This window comes from Globicephala melas, chromosome 16 (assembly GCF_963455315.2).
Source record: "Globicephala melas chromosome 16, mGloMel1.2, whole genome shotgun sequence".
Taxonomy (NCBI): domain Eukaryota; kingdom Metazoa; phylum Chordata; class Mammalia; order Artiodactyla; family Delphinidae; genus Globicephala; species Globicephala melas.
Genome location: NC_083329.1, coordinates 29,185,599 through 29,205,202, shown reverse-complemented (window position 1 = coordinate 29,205,202; position 19,604 = coordinate 29,185,599). Strand labels below are relative to the sequence as shown.

The window sequence follows — 19,604 nt, the reverse complement described above, 5'->3', positions numbered from 1 at the left end:
AGACCTGTCTAGTCCTAAAGTGGGCCAACTCATGAGATGAAGAGTCTTATCAAACAGAAGCTGACGGGCTTTTTGTCAGGGATGTTATAGAAGAAACTTCTTGATCTCTAAGAGTACTTCCAAAATTTTCCTCTATAAAGTCATCTTTTAATAATTTCAGAACTTTTATAGAGTGGTTTATTTTAAGAAGAAACTAATTTAAATGATCCCAGACAAGTGAGGATAATGGAAACCTGCAGGGAATACATCTGGTCGACCAGAGTTCAAAAACTCCAAGTACCAACTAATATAAGCAGTATAGAACTTGAACACTTAGATGTCTTGAATCTGCTGAGATATATGGAGTAATGGCCCCTTCAGTCCCAGAAGACAGGTCTTCAGGTTTTGTTTCTGAGTGAGAATTCTTGGTATAGAATTCTTTTTTTTTTTATAAATTTATTTATTTATTTATGGCTGCGTTGGGTCTTCATTGCTGCGCGTGGGCTTTCTTTAGTTGTGGCCTTACGGGCTTAGTTGCTCCACGGCACGTGGGATCCTCCCCAACCAGGGCCCAAACCCGCGTCCCCTGCACTGGCAGGCAGACTCCCAACCGCTGTGCCACCAGGGAAGCCCTAGAATTCTTAAGGTTAAGGTTTTTCCTAAAGCTCCTTTTACCAGATCTGTCCATGTCCCAAAATAAATGTGATGCTTCCCGATATCTGTGGTGGGTCAGGTGGTGGCCAATTCAGCCCTCAGAACTTTTCATACTAGCCAAGCTCTGAATCTGGAGATGAAGTATCATAATGTGGTCTGTTCCAACAGGGACATGAAGATATTTTTAAAGTCTTAGCACCTGGGAGTTACTTCAGTATTTTCAGAACCTCTCTGTTTGGCTAACATCAAATGACACCTCTCTAAAGGCATGCAGTTAGATGCCAATGTTTTCCTTTGATATAGGATTTAATGAGGCTGAAATCAAAGCAAAAGTTATATCCCAGAGAGATGGAAAAAATAAGCAGTACGTAGAAAAAAGAAGAAAAAGATGTTCATTTCTTCACAGAACAGGCAATAAGATTCTTGGTTCATAGGAGGCTTGAAATTCTTTCAGCTAAAACATGGCAGCTGAAGGAGAGGCTCATACAGATATGAAATTTAAACGTTTAATATGAAACCTATTAGCCCCAAAGCAGAAATATTCTGCACCTCTCTCATGGCACCACCCACAGTCTGCTTCCTGTTTGTTTTTTTGCTTCTAATAATAGAGATGAACTTTTTGAGGGCAGAGACCTCAGAATCCCTTTCCCCTCCAAACATCCCTATTAAATAGCTCTTGAAGGTCAGCTGATGACGTGGCCTGGCAATCAAGAGACATTCTGATCTGAAACATCACATTAAACTTTATGTTCAGAGTTTTTTCCTAATTTGTCTACTCATGTTTCCCGAGTTCTTATTAATTATGGGACCACAATTCATTAAGAATTTAGCCAGATTAATTGCCACTGAAAGTCAGAGTGATGAAGAGGAAGAGTTATGTCTGGCACAAAGCAGGATCTTAATCAAAGTTGATGAATGGATAAAGATACATACTCCCCAGTTTCCCTGGGAGTCCTCCCCTGACAGCATCTTTCCCTCTGAGGGTGCGCTCCATGAGGTTCAGGGGATCTGGCAGTGTCTGTGTGCATGGGGTCAGAATATAAAATGCTGAGATTGATTTTTAGAGACCTCAAGTTAAACCAACTTACAGGCACTCCTGGTATTTAATAATCATTTGGTTTGAGAAGAGCATAGAAGAAACAGAAGGGAATTCCCTGGTTTTGCTGAGAAAAAAAATGGTTTTCCCTAAAATTCTGTGATTGGGAAATGGAATCTTAGAAGCAGCTCAAAGAAGAACTTTCACAGAGGATCTGAAATTAGGACTCGTGAAGAAAAGTTAATGGAAAAGGGATGAGTTAGCCTAAAGGAGAGAAAACTGGTGGGTCACCTAATACGTTTCAAATATATTCATAATGTATCATGAATACATAATACATTGTATTCTTAAGCCTAAGATGAAATGAACTCAGACAGTATCATGACAGAGCTCGGCTATATATAATGTATATTTTTCAATATCATTATAATTTTACATTACTGGACTCTTAGGGTAGCACAGTGTTGAAGAAAGTGCAGTGGACTCGGGGTCAGGAGAACTGGATGATAGGTACTTTCTAGATCTGTCACTTAATAGTTGTGTGACTTTTTTTTTTTTGCGGTATGTGGGCCTCTCACTGTTGTGGCCTCTCCCGTTGCGGAGCACAGGCTCTGGATGCGCAGGCTCAGCGGCCATGGCTCACGGGCCTAGCTGCTCCGCGGCATGTGGGATCTTCCCGGACCGGGGCACAAACCCGTGTCCCCTGCATCGGCAGGCAGACTCTCAACCACTGCGCCACCAGGGAAGCCCAAGTTGTGTGACTCTTGAATGAGTCACTTAGTGCCCTAAAATTCAGTTTCTTCAACTCTAAAATGCTTCATGGTGCTGTTTATTATATATAAAGTCCCAGCCACAGGCACGGTCTGCCCCAGTGTTCCTATAAAATTAAATGTTCAGACAGGATTGAAACTGTGGGCATTCCTTCCCTAGAGGTCTTTAGATATAGAGCATCTTCTGGTCCAGATGTCCTAGCTACAGACTGTCTGAGGGCAGGGGAGTGAACCAGACCACCTCAAAGCATTATTCCACCCCAGGGTTCTTAGCATCAGTGCATCAGAATAGAAGAACCAGTGTGATGAAAGTTGTTTCCTTCTTTTCCAATTTTTGGATCATTTTCTCTCCAAATGGAATTGAATATGACACATAGGGCAGAATGCTGGGATCTGGTGAGACACCTGCTCCTGGTTTGACTTTCCCCTACAAAGTGAGTCTTCCTGTTTTTTGATGTAAATTGCCTTGCTTGACCCAACTTTATGTTGCTTTTCTGTTTGCTGAAAGACATTGGAGATATTTATGTCTTGGGTAGAGATGATTCCCTAAAGGACAATGTTCATTGATTTGTGATCACATGAGGCATTGGGCAGATTCTCTCGTAGATGGTAGAGCTGCCCCAAAGGTGCTCTTAGCCTTACCTAGAAGGGGAAATATTGCTGTCTTAGGTGTGAATGGTAAGTGTTTCCCCCAGAAAGGTGAGGAAGCAGTGAAAATGACAGGGGGGGGACCTACAGCTGGAGATTTTTTGGAAGAGAACTAGCGTGGTATAACTACCACTTTCTCTTGTAGCACCAGTTTCTTTGTGTGTCTTTTTGGTGGCTTGAAGAAGCTACTTTTCTGGTGACCATAGAGACAATAGACTCCAAAAGTGAAGTGGGTGTGGGGGGAGGGAAATGGAAGAGACTAATAGAATTTTAGAGTTTGATGGGAAGCAGTAATCTTTCACCTCAACCTCCCACTGAGTAAGGAATCTCAGAGCACCTCTGAGGTGGCCATGGCCACTCATTCCTTGATTAATAGTCTACCTCCCGAGAAAGCCTGTCCTGTCCTCAGTTAAGCCAGGCATGCCTTTGGAAAATGAGCTCGTTTTGTGGTGAAATCTTTCTCTTTTAAGTTGTAGTCCCTGGTTTTCTGTCATTTTAGAGGATCCTGGGCCAAATCTGTTTTCTCTCACTTAGCAGCCCTTTGAATATCTGAAGAAAGTCCTCACAACTTACCTTATTTTTCTTGTCTAAATTAAATCTCCCTATTTTCTTCAGCCATCTTTGAAGAATCTATATTCCAGACACAGAATACCCTTCTCTGGTACACACTGCAGTTTTCTAAAAGTTTCCCTTCTTCTGTCCCATAGGGTATAGGGCACCCACCTTTTGTCTGGTTCCCAGAGTGAGAACCATCTCTTACATAAAGAGTTGAGACTTGAGTGGCGGGTCTCACAACTGGTTCACTCACTGATATCAGAAACAGGAACCTTCACTGTGGACCTGGATGTCCGGACTATGCCTGATGAGTGGCCTCAAAGGTGCTTCCTGTACAATACCTAACATCCCTGAGCCCCAAGTTCACAGGCAGCTACCCTTTCAGAGATCTGAACTATTTCCAACCCTGATGGCAATTCTAAGAGAAGGAGAATTACCCCATGTTCTCTACCCATCAAAAAAGTTTGCCGGTATCTCCCTAATCTTAAAACCCCAGGCCAAAAGGCTCAGCTGGTGGCTTGAATGGCACACTGATCTTCTTTATAGCCTCTTCCTGGTCCCTAAAGACAGAAGCAGTTACAGGTTCCCAGAGCTTTCCATCCTCTTCTGAACTGACATGGCTTCAGGCTACAGCAAGGAATTAGCAGGCACAGAACACAGAATCTGGCCCCAGAGGTTTATAAGAGAGAGAAGGAGACACCAAAGGCTGAAATCACTTCCTAGCATTTCCTTTCATCCTCTCCTGCAGAGTCTGCTGCACCAAAACCACACTCTTCCTGTGAGACCCCCATTCCAGAACCACGGAGGGCTCCTGCTCTTCTGAGCAGTTACTGAGCAGGAGAGTGGGATGTACCACCTGAACGTGTGCACGGCAGTCCCTGTCCGGCAGCTTACAGTCAGAGATGGCTCAGCACGTTCTCTCTAGAACGAGAGAGGTGTTAAATTAGTAGGAGTTCACAGGAAGAGGAACAGGCTTGGAGAAGTGAGTGAAGGGCCCAGAGTTCCACAGCGAAGTACTGGCAGGAATAGGGCTGGAATCCAGTTCTGTTGACTTCTAATCCAAAACTCTCTTTAATACAATATATGTAAAATCATATGTGTGTGTCTGTATTTATACTTCTATATGTATGTGCATGCATGGATGTGTGAAATTTTCATTTGTAGAAGGCTTCATTTCACCCATATGCTCTAATTTGATTCTCACAATAACCCCACTTGACAGGTAAGGGAGCTGAGGTCACACAGGTAATGGTAGCCTGGATTCATATCCAGGCTTTCGGGTTCCAGCTCCCTCTTCTAATTGCATAACATTGCTATTTGATTTCAGTGGTGTTACCAAATTCCTCTTCAGGACCCCTGTGGAATGAAATTCTCTTTTTCCCTGTCCTTCTCTGACGTTGTTAACAAAGCCAGAACATAGCTCCTCACCAAGATGGTGACAAGGTTAGATGCACGAGAGCATAATTGGAAATGCAGCATATTGGTAAGCCAGTGAGAGTCACTTCAGTCACTCTAAAGAGAACGTATAAGCAGGACAGGGGCCAAGGTGTGGCCAGGTTCAAACATCAGAGCTGTGATCCTGGAGGCAGGGACACAGGGTTGGGTAAACAGGGTTAGAGGCCTGTGCCCTTGGCTGATGGAGAAACAAGCTCATAAAATGGTGCCACCCTGGACCATCATTTCCTCATGTTTCATGGTTTTGCATTTATGCAGTTCTTATGTCTTTTTATCATAATCTTAACAAATGTCTTATCCACACATTATCTTAAAAGTCTGAGAAGATGCTACTTTTGAAGAACATTCTTAGAGCAGTTGTTCCCCTCTTCGTCCCCAACTGGCTAGAGTTCTGAGTTGAGGAAGAGGAAGGCAATGGGCATTTACTGAGCATTTACTAGGTATCAGGAACTTTATATAGATGACTTCATTTACTTCTCTTCACAGGAGAAGTTTTACAGTTGAAGAAACTGAGGCTCATAGAGATGATGTAACTTGCCTCAGGACACAGCCAGCAAGTGGTAGAGCTGGGATTTGACACCTCAGCCTGTTAGACTAAGGCATTTGGTCGGTTCCTTCCACGTGGTACACGTGGTCTTCCTGACATTGGGCAGGCTCAGCTCCTAATATCTTGGGTTCTAGAGGACCCTGAACTGTCACAATCACTGCTGAGGAGTCAGTCCCTCTGCCAGACGTGACTTTGTGAGTCATTACTGAATGGCAGTGGGAGACTTAAACATATGGGCCTCAGAAGATCAGACCAGGATGAGAATTTTAGAGCCGGAAGGGACCTTACCAAATATATAGCAACTCTTGAATTTTGCAGATGAGGAAACTGAGGCCTAGGGGTTAGGATTAAAGGATGTGCCCAGGTTATTTAGTGAACCAGAACCGAGTCTCCTGCCTAGAATGAAGACCAGGAACACAGCACACCAGTCATGAACTACTGGGAAATGGAGAGAGGGGATAAAATGCCACGGGAGTTCTGCTGGGATAGATAGGATTGAGGGGAAAGAAAAGTGGGAGCAATGTACTTATAGCCAGAAAAAAGAGCCAGTATGTGAACCAAGACTGAATACAGATCTAGCGTGGGCGAAAGAGGCTCAGTAAGTGACTTCCCAGATTGTGTTTTGTTCCCATTGCATACAGTTGGAAACCAAATGCAAGCCACCAGGGTTGCTGTGAAACAGCAAACAATTATAGCGCAAATAGTTGTGGGCAGCTGTGGGAACACAAGCCACCTGCTCCAAGTTTATAGCTTTGTTAAACTTGGTAAACATTAAGAAAGGAATGGGAGCGCTCCCAGTTTGTACAGTATCCCATACCCTTCCTGGGAGGCCTTCCTCCAGGATGGGGTGGCCTAGAGCTGCTTTCTGTGTTGCCAAAGTCTCTAGAAGAGACTGAGGGAGGTAGAGTATCACAGAATCATACACTTACAGAGTCTGAAGAGACTACAGGGCCCCCAGAATATAATTTCTCTCTTAATGTTCAGATAAGGAAACTGCGTTCCAGAGAGGTGATGTGCCCAAAACTATAAAGTTAGGGGCAGAACTGACTCTTTTTTTATTCTTACAGTGATTTAATTTTATTTATTTCTCCAGGGTTTTATTTACATTTATTTTTTATTAAATTAAAAATTAATCCAAATTAACCCCAAATTAAATCTTTTAATTAAATCCAAATTTTTAATTCATTAGCACTGACTCCTGATCTCTGAACTTCTGATCCTTTGTCCAGTGCTCCTTCCTTTAAGCCCCACAAGGTTTGTAGATGGAGACAAACAGGGAGTTACAGCATTACAGAATGTTACAGCTGGAATGGATGTGGTTCTTAACTGCAACTGTTTTTGGTTGTCACATGACTGGGGGTGCTATTAGCATTTAGTGGGTAGGGACCAAGGATGCTAAATAGCTTAAAATGTGATCATCCCTGCATAATGAAGAATCCTGTGGTCCAGAATCCAAGAGTGTCCTTGTTGAGATATATTTTGTCCATCGTTTGACTTTATGGTTGGGGACTCTAAGCCTAGAGACAGGGAGGGGCTTGACCAGGGTCCTAAAGGGAGTAAGCAGTCCCTGAGTGAATTAGCAGCAGCCTTGGTGCCCTCAGCAAAGCGGCACTCCAACTCCCCACACACCCAGCTCCTGCTGCGCTCGCTCCTAAGCTACTTCCGGGTCGGCACTTACTTGGACTTCAGGCCCTCCTGTCCATAGGGCTGCAGTAGGTACTGGTGCACAAGCTTGTCCCTGAGAGTCCCGGCCAGTTTAATTTTCTTTCTTGATCGGTGCAAGTTGATGATAAAAAGTGTAATGGACCCTCGAACATAGTTGTGGCTGATATCCAGAGAGAGAGAGAGAGAGAGAGAGAGACAGAGGGAAAGATGGAAACACAGTGGTCTGTTAGATGCTTCTAGATCATTTACAGGCTGCATGAAACAGGACTACCCCAGGAAAGGGCAATTATTTTATGGTTCTTGGCCATCCTAGCCCTTCAAAGACAGGAAGGCCTTGTTACTGTGGTGTCCTGCAAAGAAGATACCCACTTCCCACCACACCCCTTTTGTTTTTGTTTAAATGTATTGCAATAATTTTAGAAAACAAAATATCTTTTCCTGAATATGGAAGTAAAATATGCTGATTGGAAAAAAAAAGGAAAAATATAGAGAAACACAAAGAAGAAAAAGAAAAATCCCCCATAATCCAAGTGTCTTAAGATATGATAACATTTTGGTAGATACCCTTCCAGTATTTTTTAGTTTATTAATTCAACAAATATTTACTGAGTTCTTTGACACATACATATATATATTTCTCAGTTTTTACATAATTGGGATCACATTGTTCACCAGTTTTTTTAGTTCGTGAACATCTTAAACATGCTGCCATGCTATTGTTATTATATATTCTTTTTTTTTTTTCTTTTTTGCAGTACGCGGGCCTCTCACTGTTGTGGCCTCTCCTGTTGCGGAGCACAGGCTCCGGACGCGCAGGCTCAGTGGCCACGGCCCACGGGCCTAGCCGCTCCGCGGCACGTGGGATCTTCCCAGACCAGGGCATGAACCCACATCGCCTGCATTGGCAGGCAGACTCCCAACCACTGCGCCACCAGGGAAGCCCTATATATTCTTCACTTATAAAAGGATATTAAGTTCTTCAATCATAGAAATTTATTTAACTAGGCTCCTCCTTTGGGGACTTATGTTGTTTGTAATTTTTTGTCATTATAAATTATGTGATGCAGGACTTCATTTATATAAACTTTTTGCACTTCATGATTATTTCTGATGGATAAAGTGCTGGAAGTTGGAAACACTAGGTCAAAGGGAATGCAGTGTATGATTCCTCATCAAATCTGATTCCTACCCAGTTGGTGCCCCTCTCTGTGGGAAGATTATTTTGTCCCTGCTCTGTTGAACACTAGAGTGATCACATGATTGGCTTTGGTCAATGCAATGTGGGTGGACATGTTAAAACCTCTGGGGCAGAGGCTTTAGTAAGCAGCCCATATTTTGCCATGTCTCTTTTCCCTCTGCCACAAGACTGACAATGTTCTTGAGAGAGGCTGCTCTATTGATCTGCATCCTGGAATGAGGATGATGTGGAGAGATATACAGCTGAGCCATGACAGACAAGTAATGTGAAAGAGAAATACATTTTCTTATTGAAAGCCATGGAGATTTGGAGGTCCTTCGTTATCAGAGCATAACCTCATCTATCCTGACTAATATACACATTTTGATAATATTGATATTATCTAGAAAGCTTGTATCAGTTTGCTCTGATCACCTACGTATGAGAGCACCCATATCCTCATACCCCTAAGAACACTGGATATTAACCTTTTAAAATATCTTTCTCAACCTGAGAGGTGATAATGGGATTTCAATGTTGTATTAATTTGTATTTTTAAAAAATTCACACTGAGGCACAGTATTTTTTTTTCATTTGTCTCTTTGCCATTTCTTCTTCTGTAAACTGACTGTTCATGGCCTTTGCCCATTTTTCTATTGATATATAAAAACTATTTATTTATTAAAGATAGTGATCCTTTGTTTGCATGTATATTGCAAAATTTTTCCCAGTTTTCTTTGACTGATTCAGTTTGTTTGCATTGTATTCTGATGTATAAAAGTTCAAAACTTCTAGGCAGTCAAATTTATTGACCTTTTTGATTTCTACTTTACCTACCCTATGATTATATAACTATTCACTTTTTGGAATCCTTTTAAACCAGCACAGGTTTAAAAAATGGCCCCATCCTGCTTTCAAAGGAGAAATTCAGAGCGACTCTAAGTCAACTGTGCCCACAGGAAAATATCATTCTCTGCAGAAACAGCACAGCTCAGCCTCTGGGTCACTCATCTATGCCTCTAAATGTGCTAATTAAGGGTTGAGTGACCAAGGGCCAGTCATTGTGATAACTTGGACTAAAAAAAAATACAGAATACAGTTTCCAGGTCTCATCCCTTTATTTAATCCATTTGTGATTGGGGTCTGGGAATCGATATTAAAAAAAATCTTTCCAAGATATTTGGCAGATGAGTTTGGTCTGGGAACCACTTGCCTAGAGCAATCCATTAAGGTTATGAGAAGAATCCCCAGAGTATACCCTTTTGGCTGTGTGTCCGATGATTTTCCTTGCATCTGTAGGAGGGTACATTATTGCATTCAAGGTGTTTTGGATACCTGAATTGATATTCTGATAAATCATTAAATGACTCTTCTATTTGGTCCCTCCTCCTCTGGTCCTTCTTCTCAGTCCCCTGAAGCATGTGAACTAGCTTTTGGAGCCAATGAGTTAGGTCAGGAGAGAATGCCAATTTATTTGTGCAGACTTGTGTCATCAGAGATCTGAAGAAAGATGCTGCTAGCCGATGTTAGCATTTAGCAACATTAAAGAACACCAACTAAATTCCATTGGTGGGCTTTAAGCTTAGCTTAGCTGTGTGCAAAACTACATTAACTACAGGCACTGTGGGCTTCAGCGTGTGAGCAAAAGCAGGCGTGCATGAGTACCAATTTTCACAGACTGTGGTGAAGCCTTCTGCTAACTCCCATCAAACAACCTTCTCAAAGGCTAGCAGCAGAGGCGGACAGAGCTGCGTGTTTGCATTTAGGAGTTTCTCCTCTGCAGAGCTGGGGCAGAATGAGCCCTTGGAGATAGCAGAGGAGAAGGGAGGGATGTGGGGAAGTGGTGGGTGGGAGGGAGACCTGAAATCACACCACTGCTTCAGGGAAAGCTATCTTTTCAAGCTGCTCGGCAGTGGTCTGATTTCCATTTACACAGTTCCACTGGGGGAGACAAGCCAGTACTGAAAGCCAGCCCAGACACCAACCTGCCAGGGCTCTCACAGAGCTCACGGAGCCTCCTCAGGTAGGAACTGGCATTGAAGACCCCCTCGGTCATCGCTTTCCCTGCTTGGCTGATGGGCAAGGACACTAAGCAGAGGCCTTTGGCTGTGAAGACACATTCTTGGCTGGGGAACGCAGCACCAACCTGAAAGTACTATGTTGAGAAACCAGATTCCTGAAGAATGTACATTCTCTGCCGACAGAAAAATAATCTTGGAGGACTATCTGTTCCCTAAGGAAATGGGGTCTTACTGAAGGTGTGGACTGGAGGCAACTGCTGACCTTCTGATGTTGTCAAGTCCAGGGGGCTTTTTGTTCTCTTAGTTAATGCCCCTGCTGTCTGGTAGAACATCTGTCTTGTTCCATGTCTCACTCATGGTAAGACTTTGTCACCAGCAGAGAATGCGTGTATCTGGAGTTCATCTTTCTGGCTGTTCTTTTGCTGCCTGACATCCCTATGTTGCCATGTGGGAGGGGGAGGAAGTGAGTCAGGGGTGGGGACTGGGCCTGGAATATCATGGATAGAAGAGGTGAGGGGTGTCATATGGGGAGGTGCATCTTGACTTACAGATGAAAAACAGTCCCTGTTCTAGAAATGTCTCTAGTGAAGCTGGGAGACTAGGAAAGGGAAGGGAGGGTGATGCTTTGAAATCCGTGGCCATTTCCAGTGAAAGTCTATGTGTTTGAAAACTGTGTTGGTCCATTGTCTCCAAATCTAATTCAAAGTTCTTAGGTTCGGTAAAAGTCAGGCCATATTTTGCCAAACATCTTTTCCCCTAATTTCAAAGCATTGTGTATTTTAAGGGAAATTTAATCCACATGTTTCTGATTCATTTACACTTAACTCATCAAAATATTGTTTTGTAAGAGCCATTTGATGTCCAAGAAGCCTCAGGAACCTTTTTATGAGTCTTTAAAAAAACTTCTGAAAAACAGGAAGTTGTGCTTTGCCAATAATAAACGAACTTGAACCCCAAAAGGCTCAATTTTGCTTCAGTATCCACCAGGCTTCAACTGGTTCTGAACTTGGCTAAGGACCTCAGCTCCTCCCAGAAACATACATTGTGTTAGCAGAATAGTTTAGAAAAAGAAGGTTTCCTAGTCAAAACTTATTCGTTCTCTGAATAAGAAGACTTAGGGTGAGAACTGCTATGCTGCCAGTGTCCTAATTTGTTGGCTCTAGAACAGAAAGCAGAAAATCACCTGCTAGTGTTGGTATGAGTATCTAACTCTTTATCCTAAATCAGTCATAAAAGACAATCGTCTACTAGGTCAGAAACGACCCACAGTGTAAGAGATGCCATGAGAGGGAGTGAGGTATTCAAGTAGAGGTTCATGACTGTCAGGGAGATTGTAAAGGGCATTTCTGTGTTATATAGGACACCAGGCCAAAGATCTCTAAGGGTTCTTTCCAAATGTAAAAATCTTTACATTATTAATATTGCTACTTGCCTATACGTGTGATACCATAGAACCTTTGGAATTTAATACAATAATACAAATGCGAGTATCTGGCAAGATGCTTGGCACACAGCAAGTGTTCAATACAGACTGGAGTGCAGGAGTTATTTTAAAAGACCCCTTCTTTGGTTTATTCTACTGGTAAACTTATACTTTTCCACCCAATTCCCTATTTTGAGCAAGGATATATATTTTCAGAGTATTGGTCAAGACTGGACAGCGTTAAGCTAACATGCGCACTCTGGGACATTTCTGTGACCTTGGCTTCTTTGGCCACAAATAAACTAAGTGAACCAGGAGTGCTTCCTCGTGACTGCTATGGAGGATGAGGGGGCACAGACAGGGCACGTGGCTTCCCACAGGGAAGGAGCAGAGACACTTCTATCTTTGCGCCCACCTATCTAAGGCACCGGACACCCACTAACATGGAGAAGATCTGCAAACTCAGCCAGCTCAGTGTATCCACTGTGGGCTTTCTTCTCTAATAGGAACAAAAAGACCTTCACCCCAGTAATCACTAAGGTCATCTGTGGAATAGATTAGTAAAGTCATTTCTTTCTTTTATGTAACAGGGAGAAAGAGGGATGGAACTGACAGAAGCACAGTGGCACTGTTTCCCCAGAGAGGTTCTGGAGTGACTTTCCATAGAAAGCAGAGGAGACCTGGTGATGGAGAGAGAATATTGAATGCAATGAATGATTTGATGCTAGTGAATGGCAGAATTCTTAACCATTCCACCACACCCCTTCCTTCTGGCCAGTGTGGTAACAGCAAAGGGAAAGAGAGCTATAACTGTAAATCATCAGTGATGTCTTGATGCCCTATTTCTGCATTCATTCACTTGCCCATTCATCAAACATTCACTGAGACCTTCCTCTGGCCCGTCACTCTACTGGACACCAAGAATACAAAAATGCATGAGGCACTGGCCCTGAGGGCACAGTATATTCAGAACATTAGTGACAACTTCCCACAAGAATGTCAAAGAACGTCAGGATGAACACTGGGATGAAACAATGTGAAGAGACCTCTGTGAAGACCCTCAAATTCTGCTAAGCCCGTGGCTTGACTACTGACATTTTCCCCTGCGTCCTCAGACCTGTAGTATAAAGGGCACATACTGATGTGCTTCCCAAAAGAGACAAAAGGTGCCAAGAGTAATTTTTCTCTCTTGAAGCTGGGGGTCCACCTTTTGGGTGGTTACCTCAAGGCCAGGGTGGAGACAAGGAATACAATGTTTCCTTGTGTGGTGATCAGATAACTCCAGCCAAGGCCATAAAGCAGTCACTCTCTGTCAGGTATTGGATTGAGCTTCCTGTTGAGCAAAAGGGACGTTGAAAGCCTCTGGCCTCTGCCCAAACCAGCCTCCACTCATCCACAATAGGCACTTGTATCTACAGACAAGACAACTGGCCCCTGACCCCGCTATGCTCAGAGTGAGTCTTTGAAAAATCTTATCCTGATAAATTAACTGGCTTGGCTCCTCTGTCATCAAGGAAGGGGAAGGAGCGTCTGTTGTAACCTGACCGCTGGAGCTCTTTGTGCCTCCACTACCCGTGATCAGCTCCTGACAGGCTCACTGGAGTGAAGATCTGGCTGGGGGCACGTGCCTCCTCCTCCCTCACTCCCATTCCACACAAGGTTTCTCTGCAGGAAGAGAAAAGTTCTTACTTCCAGAGCTGCCTACTCTGTTCCTTAAATAGAAAGTGATGTAAGAAAGCCATATTTGGTCTGATGGGTTTTGCTTTAGGCTCAGTTTTAAGTTTTTACCTTATGAATCTCACGTTTTAAAATATTTTATCTGCCAAACTTTATTTATTTACTAATTATTTTTCCTATTTTTTAAAAGACAACTCTGACAACCAGAGCTTCAGATGAAAAAGAGCATAATCATACCTGTTACCGTGCTGATTGTTCAAAGTCCGGCCCCCTAAAAAAGGAAGCCTAGATTTTATTTAACCTTTAAAATAGCTGAAAAGGTTTTCCAAATACTGAAATAGCTCTAAAGCTGGCCTGACTACTTTTGGGCACTCTCAGTTTGGGATGCACTGGTATATGGGTAGGTTTCTAGTGGTATAGCTCTCCAAAATGCATCTTAGAGATGTAGACTTATTTCCTCAAGCTCGCCTGGTGTATCTTAGGAACAGATTTTATATCTCTACCCCTGGTTCAGGCATAGGCATATAAATAAGCCTCCTGCACATTACATCAACTGGCTGAGAGAAAATGCTCAGTAAAAATTTGTTGGATGAAGAAGTAAATGAACAAATGGCATGTATTTTTATGAACATTTTATGAATAAATCCTGTAAGTGTGAGAGAGGGGGTTTACTTGGAGAAAAAGCTGTTTATCAGAAACCATTTGAAACCTGCAAAGAGCAGGTAAAGTGAATGCAGAAGTGGTTTTCAATAAGTCTTGAAGGGGCCCCATATATGAAATTCTCAAAGGGGCCTGAAGCTCCCCAGGGGTGGCTTTCTGTGCCATCTCTCTGCAGACTTACTTGTGGTGGTTTGTGCAGTGAGCATAAATCCTTAGTTTGTCCCGGATCACTCGGCCTGGCCGTGGCTTCCGCTGGAGCCCAGCCACATGCACAGCCAAGACCTTGGGGCCAATCAGGCGCTTGTAAAGGAGAGAGAGCCAGTAGTCCTGAGGAGAACAGAGAGGCAGAGAGTCAGAGATAGACACACATTCGGGTGTTCTGAGTAAACATACAAACACGCAGGCCAGAATCCACTTCTTACCAGGAATATGGTGAATCAGGACCAGCGAGACCCTAACCCTGTAAGCGTGATCACCACAATGAAGTGCTCATTTCGGTTCATAATGAAGTGGGCATTATCTAAAGTGGCCTTTGCAGCTGGCCAAATGAGGAAGTGTCAGTGGGGCGAGCCCCGAGTGGCATACAAAGCAAATGAATCAGTTTTTCACATATAAAAGACCAACCAGCTGGGCCTTGAATTTTCAACTTTCTTTTCCTATGACTTTACTTTCATACTGGTTTATGACTTCTGTTTAATTATAGGTTGGAAGATTTCCAACCTTCGCGATTGTCACCAATGTGAGAATCCAACATAGCATCCTCCAAATATTGTCACTATTAATGTGGTGGGAGGAGGATGACGTTCCTCCAGACAGGAGACCAGAGTCCTGATTCCAGAGGTGAAAATACAAACAGAAGAATGTCTGCAAACCATGGTGCTAATTCTTGGTCACCCTCAATAATTCTAAACTAAAAACAATGTGGTGCTTTTAAACATTCCAGGGTCCATTTGTAGTTGATTAATAAATACTCAGGGGCTTCCCTGGTGACGCAGTGGTTGGGAGTCCGCCTGCTGATGCAGGGGACACGGGTTCGTGCCCCGGTCCGGGAGGATCCCACATGCTGCGAAGCGGCTGGGCCCGTGAGCCATGGCTGCTGAGCCTGCGCGTCCGGAGCCTGTGCTCCGCAGCAGGAAAGGCCACAACAGTGAGAGGCCCGCGTACCGCCAATAAATAAATAAATAAACAAATAAATAAATAAATACTCAATCTGTAATCCACACAGGAGTTTGAACTTACAAATGCCTATTTACTGCCACCTTAATTTCTACTGTATTTGCTATTATCATGTTTTATTTTTATATTGGATACAAAACATATTTTGTATTTGTTTTGTATTTGCTCTTAAACCCTATTATGGGGTAATGACTTCAGTGTTTATAACTCACCATGTAAATAGGGCCTCCTAATTTGTTTAGGAGCTTCCCCCCTCCCCCCATTTCTGGAATTCAGTGAACATACTCTTCAGTGCAGGCATTCTGTTCAAGACCTTAAAGACATCAATCATGTCTTCTCAGCCTTCATCTTTCAATAATCTTTTTTTTTTTTTTCCCTTTTGTGGTCATCTATAACATCAGCTGCTTAAAAATGTCTGGTGAATTGAATAAATCAGAACAAAGTCCCAGAGCTTGTTTGTCTCCAGAATAGCTCCAGATTTGCCCTGAGCACTAAGCCTTGCCCATTTACCTTAATTAACTTTAAGTGGACTTAGGATGGCTGCTAAATATGGTTTCCTTATATTTAAAATAGCAAATATTTCATTATTGTCAATCATATAGATAAAAAAAATTCATTGCTCATACTTGACTACAATTTCTGTGTCTTTGATTTGAAGTAATCTCTGTGAAGAGATTATCACATTCACAGTATTTCCAATGGGATGTCCACCTTTTTCTCATTGATTTGTAACATATCTTTTAATATTAGTGGTAAGAATCCTTTGGAATATTTATGAAACAAATATTCTGTCCAAATTTGTAGTTTGCTTTTTATCACTTTTTATGATTTTTTTGACATGAAGAATTTCAAAAATTTTTATAGAAAAATATATCAATCTTTTTCTTTTGATTTCTTCTTTTTCTTTTATCCTTAGAAAGTCCTTCCACACACAAAGGTAAGATCAATCTTCACTGATATTTTTTCTAGTTCTTTTTATATTATCATTTAAAAATTTAAACTTTTAATTCACTGAAAAATATTTGGGTGTATGGTACTAACTTTACTATTGTCTAAATTATCTACTAGTTGTTGTAGCATCATATAGTGAATAACCTATCCCTAAACCCACCTTTATCACAAACTAAAATTTATACATATGAAATATAAATGTTTATATTATATAATATTATACATTATCATGTCTGTTATTATCTAATATATAATATACTGTATATACTATATTATAATGTATATTGTATATATTATACAATATATGATATGGTATAATGTGTATATATATTATAATACATATATACTATATATACATATATATACATACACACATATGTACAATATAATATACATTGTGATATATAATATAAATGATATATAATTATATATAATAATGTGTATTATATAACATTTAAAATCATGTTATATATAACACATAAAAACATATAAATATATGCATATGTCATATATAATAGTTTATGATATGTATATCATGATACATATACTGATAAGAAATGTTATATATAATTCTGTGTCTGGATTTTCTATTCTATTCTACTGAACTCTCTATTTTTTTTTTTTTTTTTGCAGTATGTGGGCCTCTCACTGTTGTGGCCTCTCCCATTGTGGAGCACAGGCTCCGGACGCGCAGGCCCAGAGGCCATGGCTCACGGGCCCAGCCGCTCCGTGGCATGTGGGATCTTCCTGGACTGGGGCACGAACCCGTGTCCCCTGCATCGGCAGGCGGACTCTCAACCACTGCGCCACCAGGAAAGCCCGGCACTCTCTATTTTTAAAAAATCAGTTTCACATCATTTTCATTATTATAGTTAGCATTTAATATCTAGAGATTCAAGTTCATTTCATTATAATTTTCCTTTCTTTGTTCAAATGTTCCTTAATTAGTAATATTCATTTATTTTTCCAAATAAATTCTGAAATTATTTTTTTGCAGCAGTTGTTGCAGAGAAGTTTGAAGCTAGCATGAATTTCTTTCTATGTTTGGTTAGCCTGTTTGTTTTCTATCTTTTGTGTCCTGCCAGGATGCTTATAGGAGTCATGTTTTATCCTTGATATTTGAATTTTTACCAGGAATGTGTCAATGTGAGTTTCTGCATTAATTTGCCTGTATTTGGGGACTTTTATTTTTAACATCTTTATTGGGGTATAATTGCTTTACGATGGTGTGTTAGTTTCTGCTTTATAACAAAGTGAATCAGTTATACATATACATATGTCCCCATATCTCTTCCCTCTTGCGTCTCCCTCCCTCCCACCCTCCCTATCCCACCCCTCCAGGCGGTCACAAAGCACCACTGGGGACTACTTTTAATCAGAAAGACTAAGCCTTTTCTTCAACCTGTGAGAATTTTCTTTAAATATAGCTTCAAGTTCTTATGTATATGTTTTCCATATACAGGAGAATATATGTAACTTAATGACAGTTCTGAAGCATATGAGAACCCACCATCCATCTTAAAAGCTACCATAATACCCACACTGTTGCATTTAGTTATGTGAGTCTTCCTTTTCTCGTTTATATGTTTTTCATTCCCTTCCTTCATAGTTTAGTTTTATCCATATATATATATATATTTGCTCCTAAGCAATATATTATTTAATTTGTTAGCTTTATAAAAGTGGTATCACGCTGTATGTAGTTTTCTTTGACTTACTTTTTTCACTTAACATTATGCTTCAACGATTCATCCAGGTAGTTATGCGTACTTACAGTTTATTCATTTTCAATATTGTATGATACTCCATTGTGTAAAAATATTACAATTTATTTATCCGTTATTCGCTGATAGATATTTGAGTTGTGTCCAGAGTTTTGCTATTATGAACAACGTGTCTTTGAACATTCTTGTTCCTGTTTCCTAAGACCCAGGTGAAGAAATCTGGAGAAGCATTACTCCAATTGTGATTGGAAACCAGCAGTGCCTCATCACTTGGGTGCTTCTTAGGAATGCACATACATGGACTTTATCCTAGATGTACTGAATCAGAATCTCCAGGGGTGAGGCCCCCAAATTGTGTGGCTCTCTAGGTGATTCGGTTGCTTGTCAAAGTTAAGAGAAGCACGGTTCTATAGTACAAACTGTAGTACTGGAATTGCTGGGTAACACGCAGGTATAAAAATATTCAGGTTTACAGGATAATGCCAAACTGTTTTCCAAAGTGATTCCAATTATTCCAACTTACACTTCCTCCAGCAGTGTCTGTATGTGTTCCCTGTGATCCACATCCTTGCTAACACCTGTTATTTTCAGACTTCTTAATTTTTGCCAGTCTAGTGGGCATAAAATATCTATTTATTTTTGTGTTAAGAAGTCCTTCCTCATGTCTATTTCATAAAGATATTTTATGTTTTCTTTTAAAACTTTTAGAGTTTTTCTTTCATAGTTAAGTCTTTAATCAAAGTAGAATGTAGATTCCCCTCGGGGGAATCTAGGATTTGGGTTGGTAAGTCAGCTGACAGTAGGTTAAAGCCAAAGTGAATGTGAAATTTGCACCTTTACTTAGCTCCGTGCACCACCTTCAGACGCCTCTCTCACCCTTATTCTTTTCTCAGTTCCCTATTTAGCCTGCCTCTTTTTAAAAAACTCCACTTTCCCTCTCTCACTGTCCTTATCTCTCCCTCATGTAAAGCAGCAGAACCAAATTATATTTCCTTCCTCCCTCCCTCCCTTTCTCCTTTCTTTTATTTTGCTATGATATGTGCCATTTATATAATCACAAATAAAATTAAACAAATGGAATAATTCCTGAATATCTCTTAAGGCAATGACATGAAAATGCAGAAAAATTATCTTTATGCATAGATGAGATAGGAAAAAAATAAAGAATGCACATATATATCTAACAACAGCAACAACAACAAAAGGACAGTGCATGAAAGATGCAATAGAAAGAGAACTTTTCAAACAATAACAGTCATAAAAAAGGAAGGCAAATATAATAGCTTTTCATGTCAACAATAAAAAAATCCAAAGCAAGGAATGCATTGCAATTTTCAAGGGACAAAGAGAGCCCCAAACAAACATTCTTTAAGTGTGTCAGACATGAGAAGAAGTTGAAGAAAAATAGAGTCCATTTATTAGTTGGAGAGGGAAAATTAATAACAGATGACACTAAAAAGACAGAGGTTTTAAATCTTTTCTTTTT

General features: G+C 41.1%; 1 protein-coding gene across 2 annotated transcripts in view; it reads right to left on the bottom strand.

The window, feature by feature from the left end:
* Window positions 1-19,604, bottom strand: part of HPSE2 (heparanase 2 (inactive)) — a 587,685-nt gene that overhangs the window by 17,369 nt on the left and 550,712 nt on the right. For both annotated transcript variants that reach the window (XM_030865297.2, XM_030865300.2), the window contains 2 exons: window positions 14,449-14,594; window positions 7,323-7,469 (listed from right to left, as the gene is read on the bottom strand). In XM_030865297.2, coding sequence (XP_030721157.1) covers window positions 7,323-7,469; window positions 14,449-14,594 — 293 coding nt within the window. The remainder of the gene's footprint in view (window positions 1-7,322; window positions 7,470-14,448; window positions 14,595-19,604) is intronic.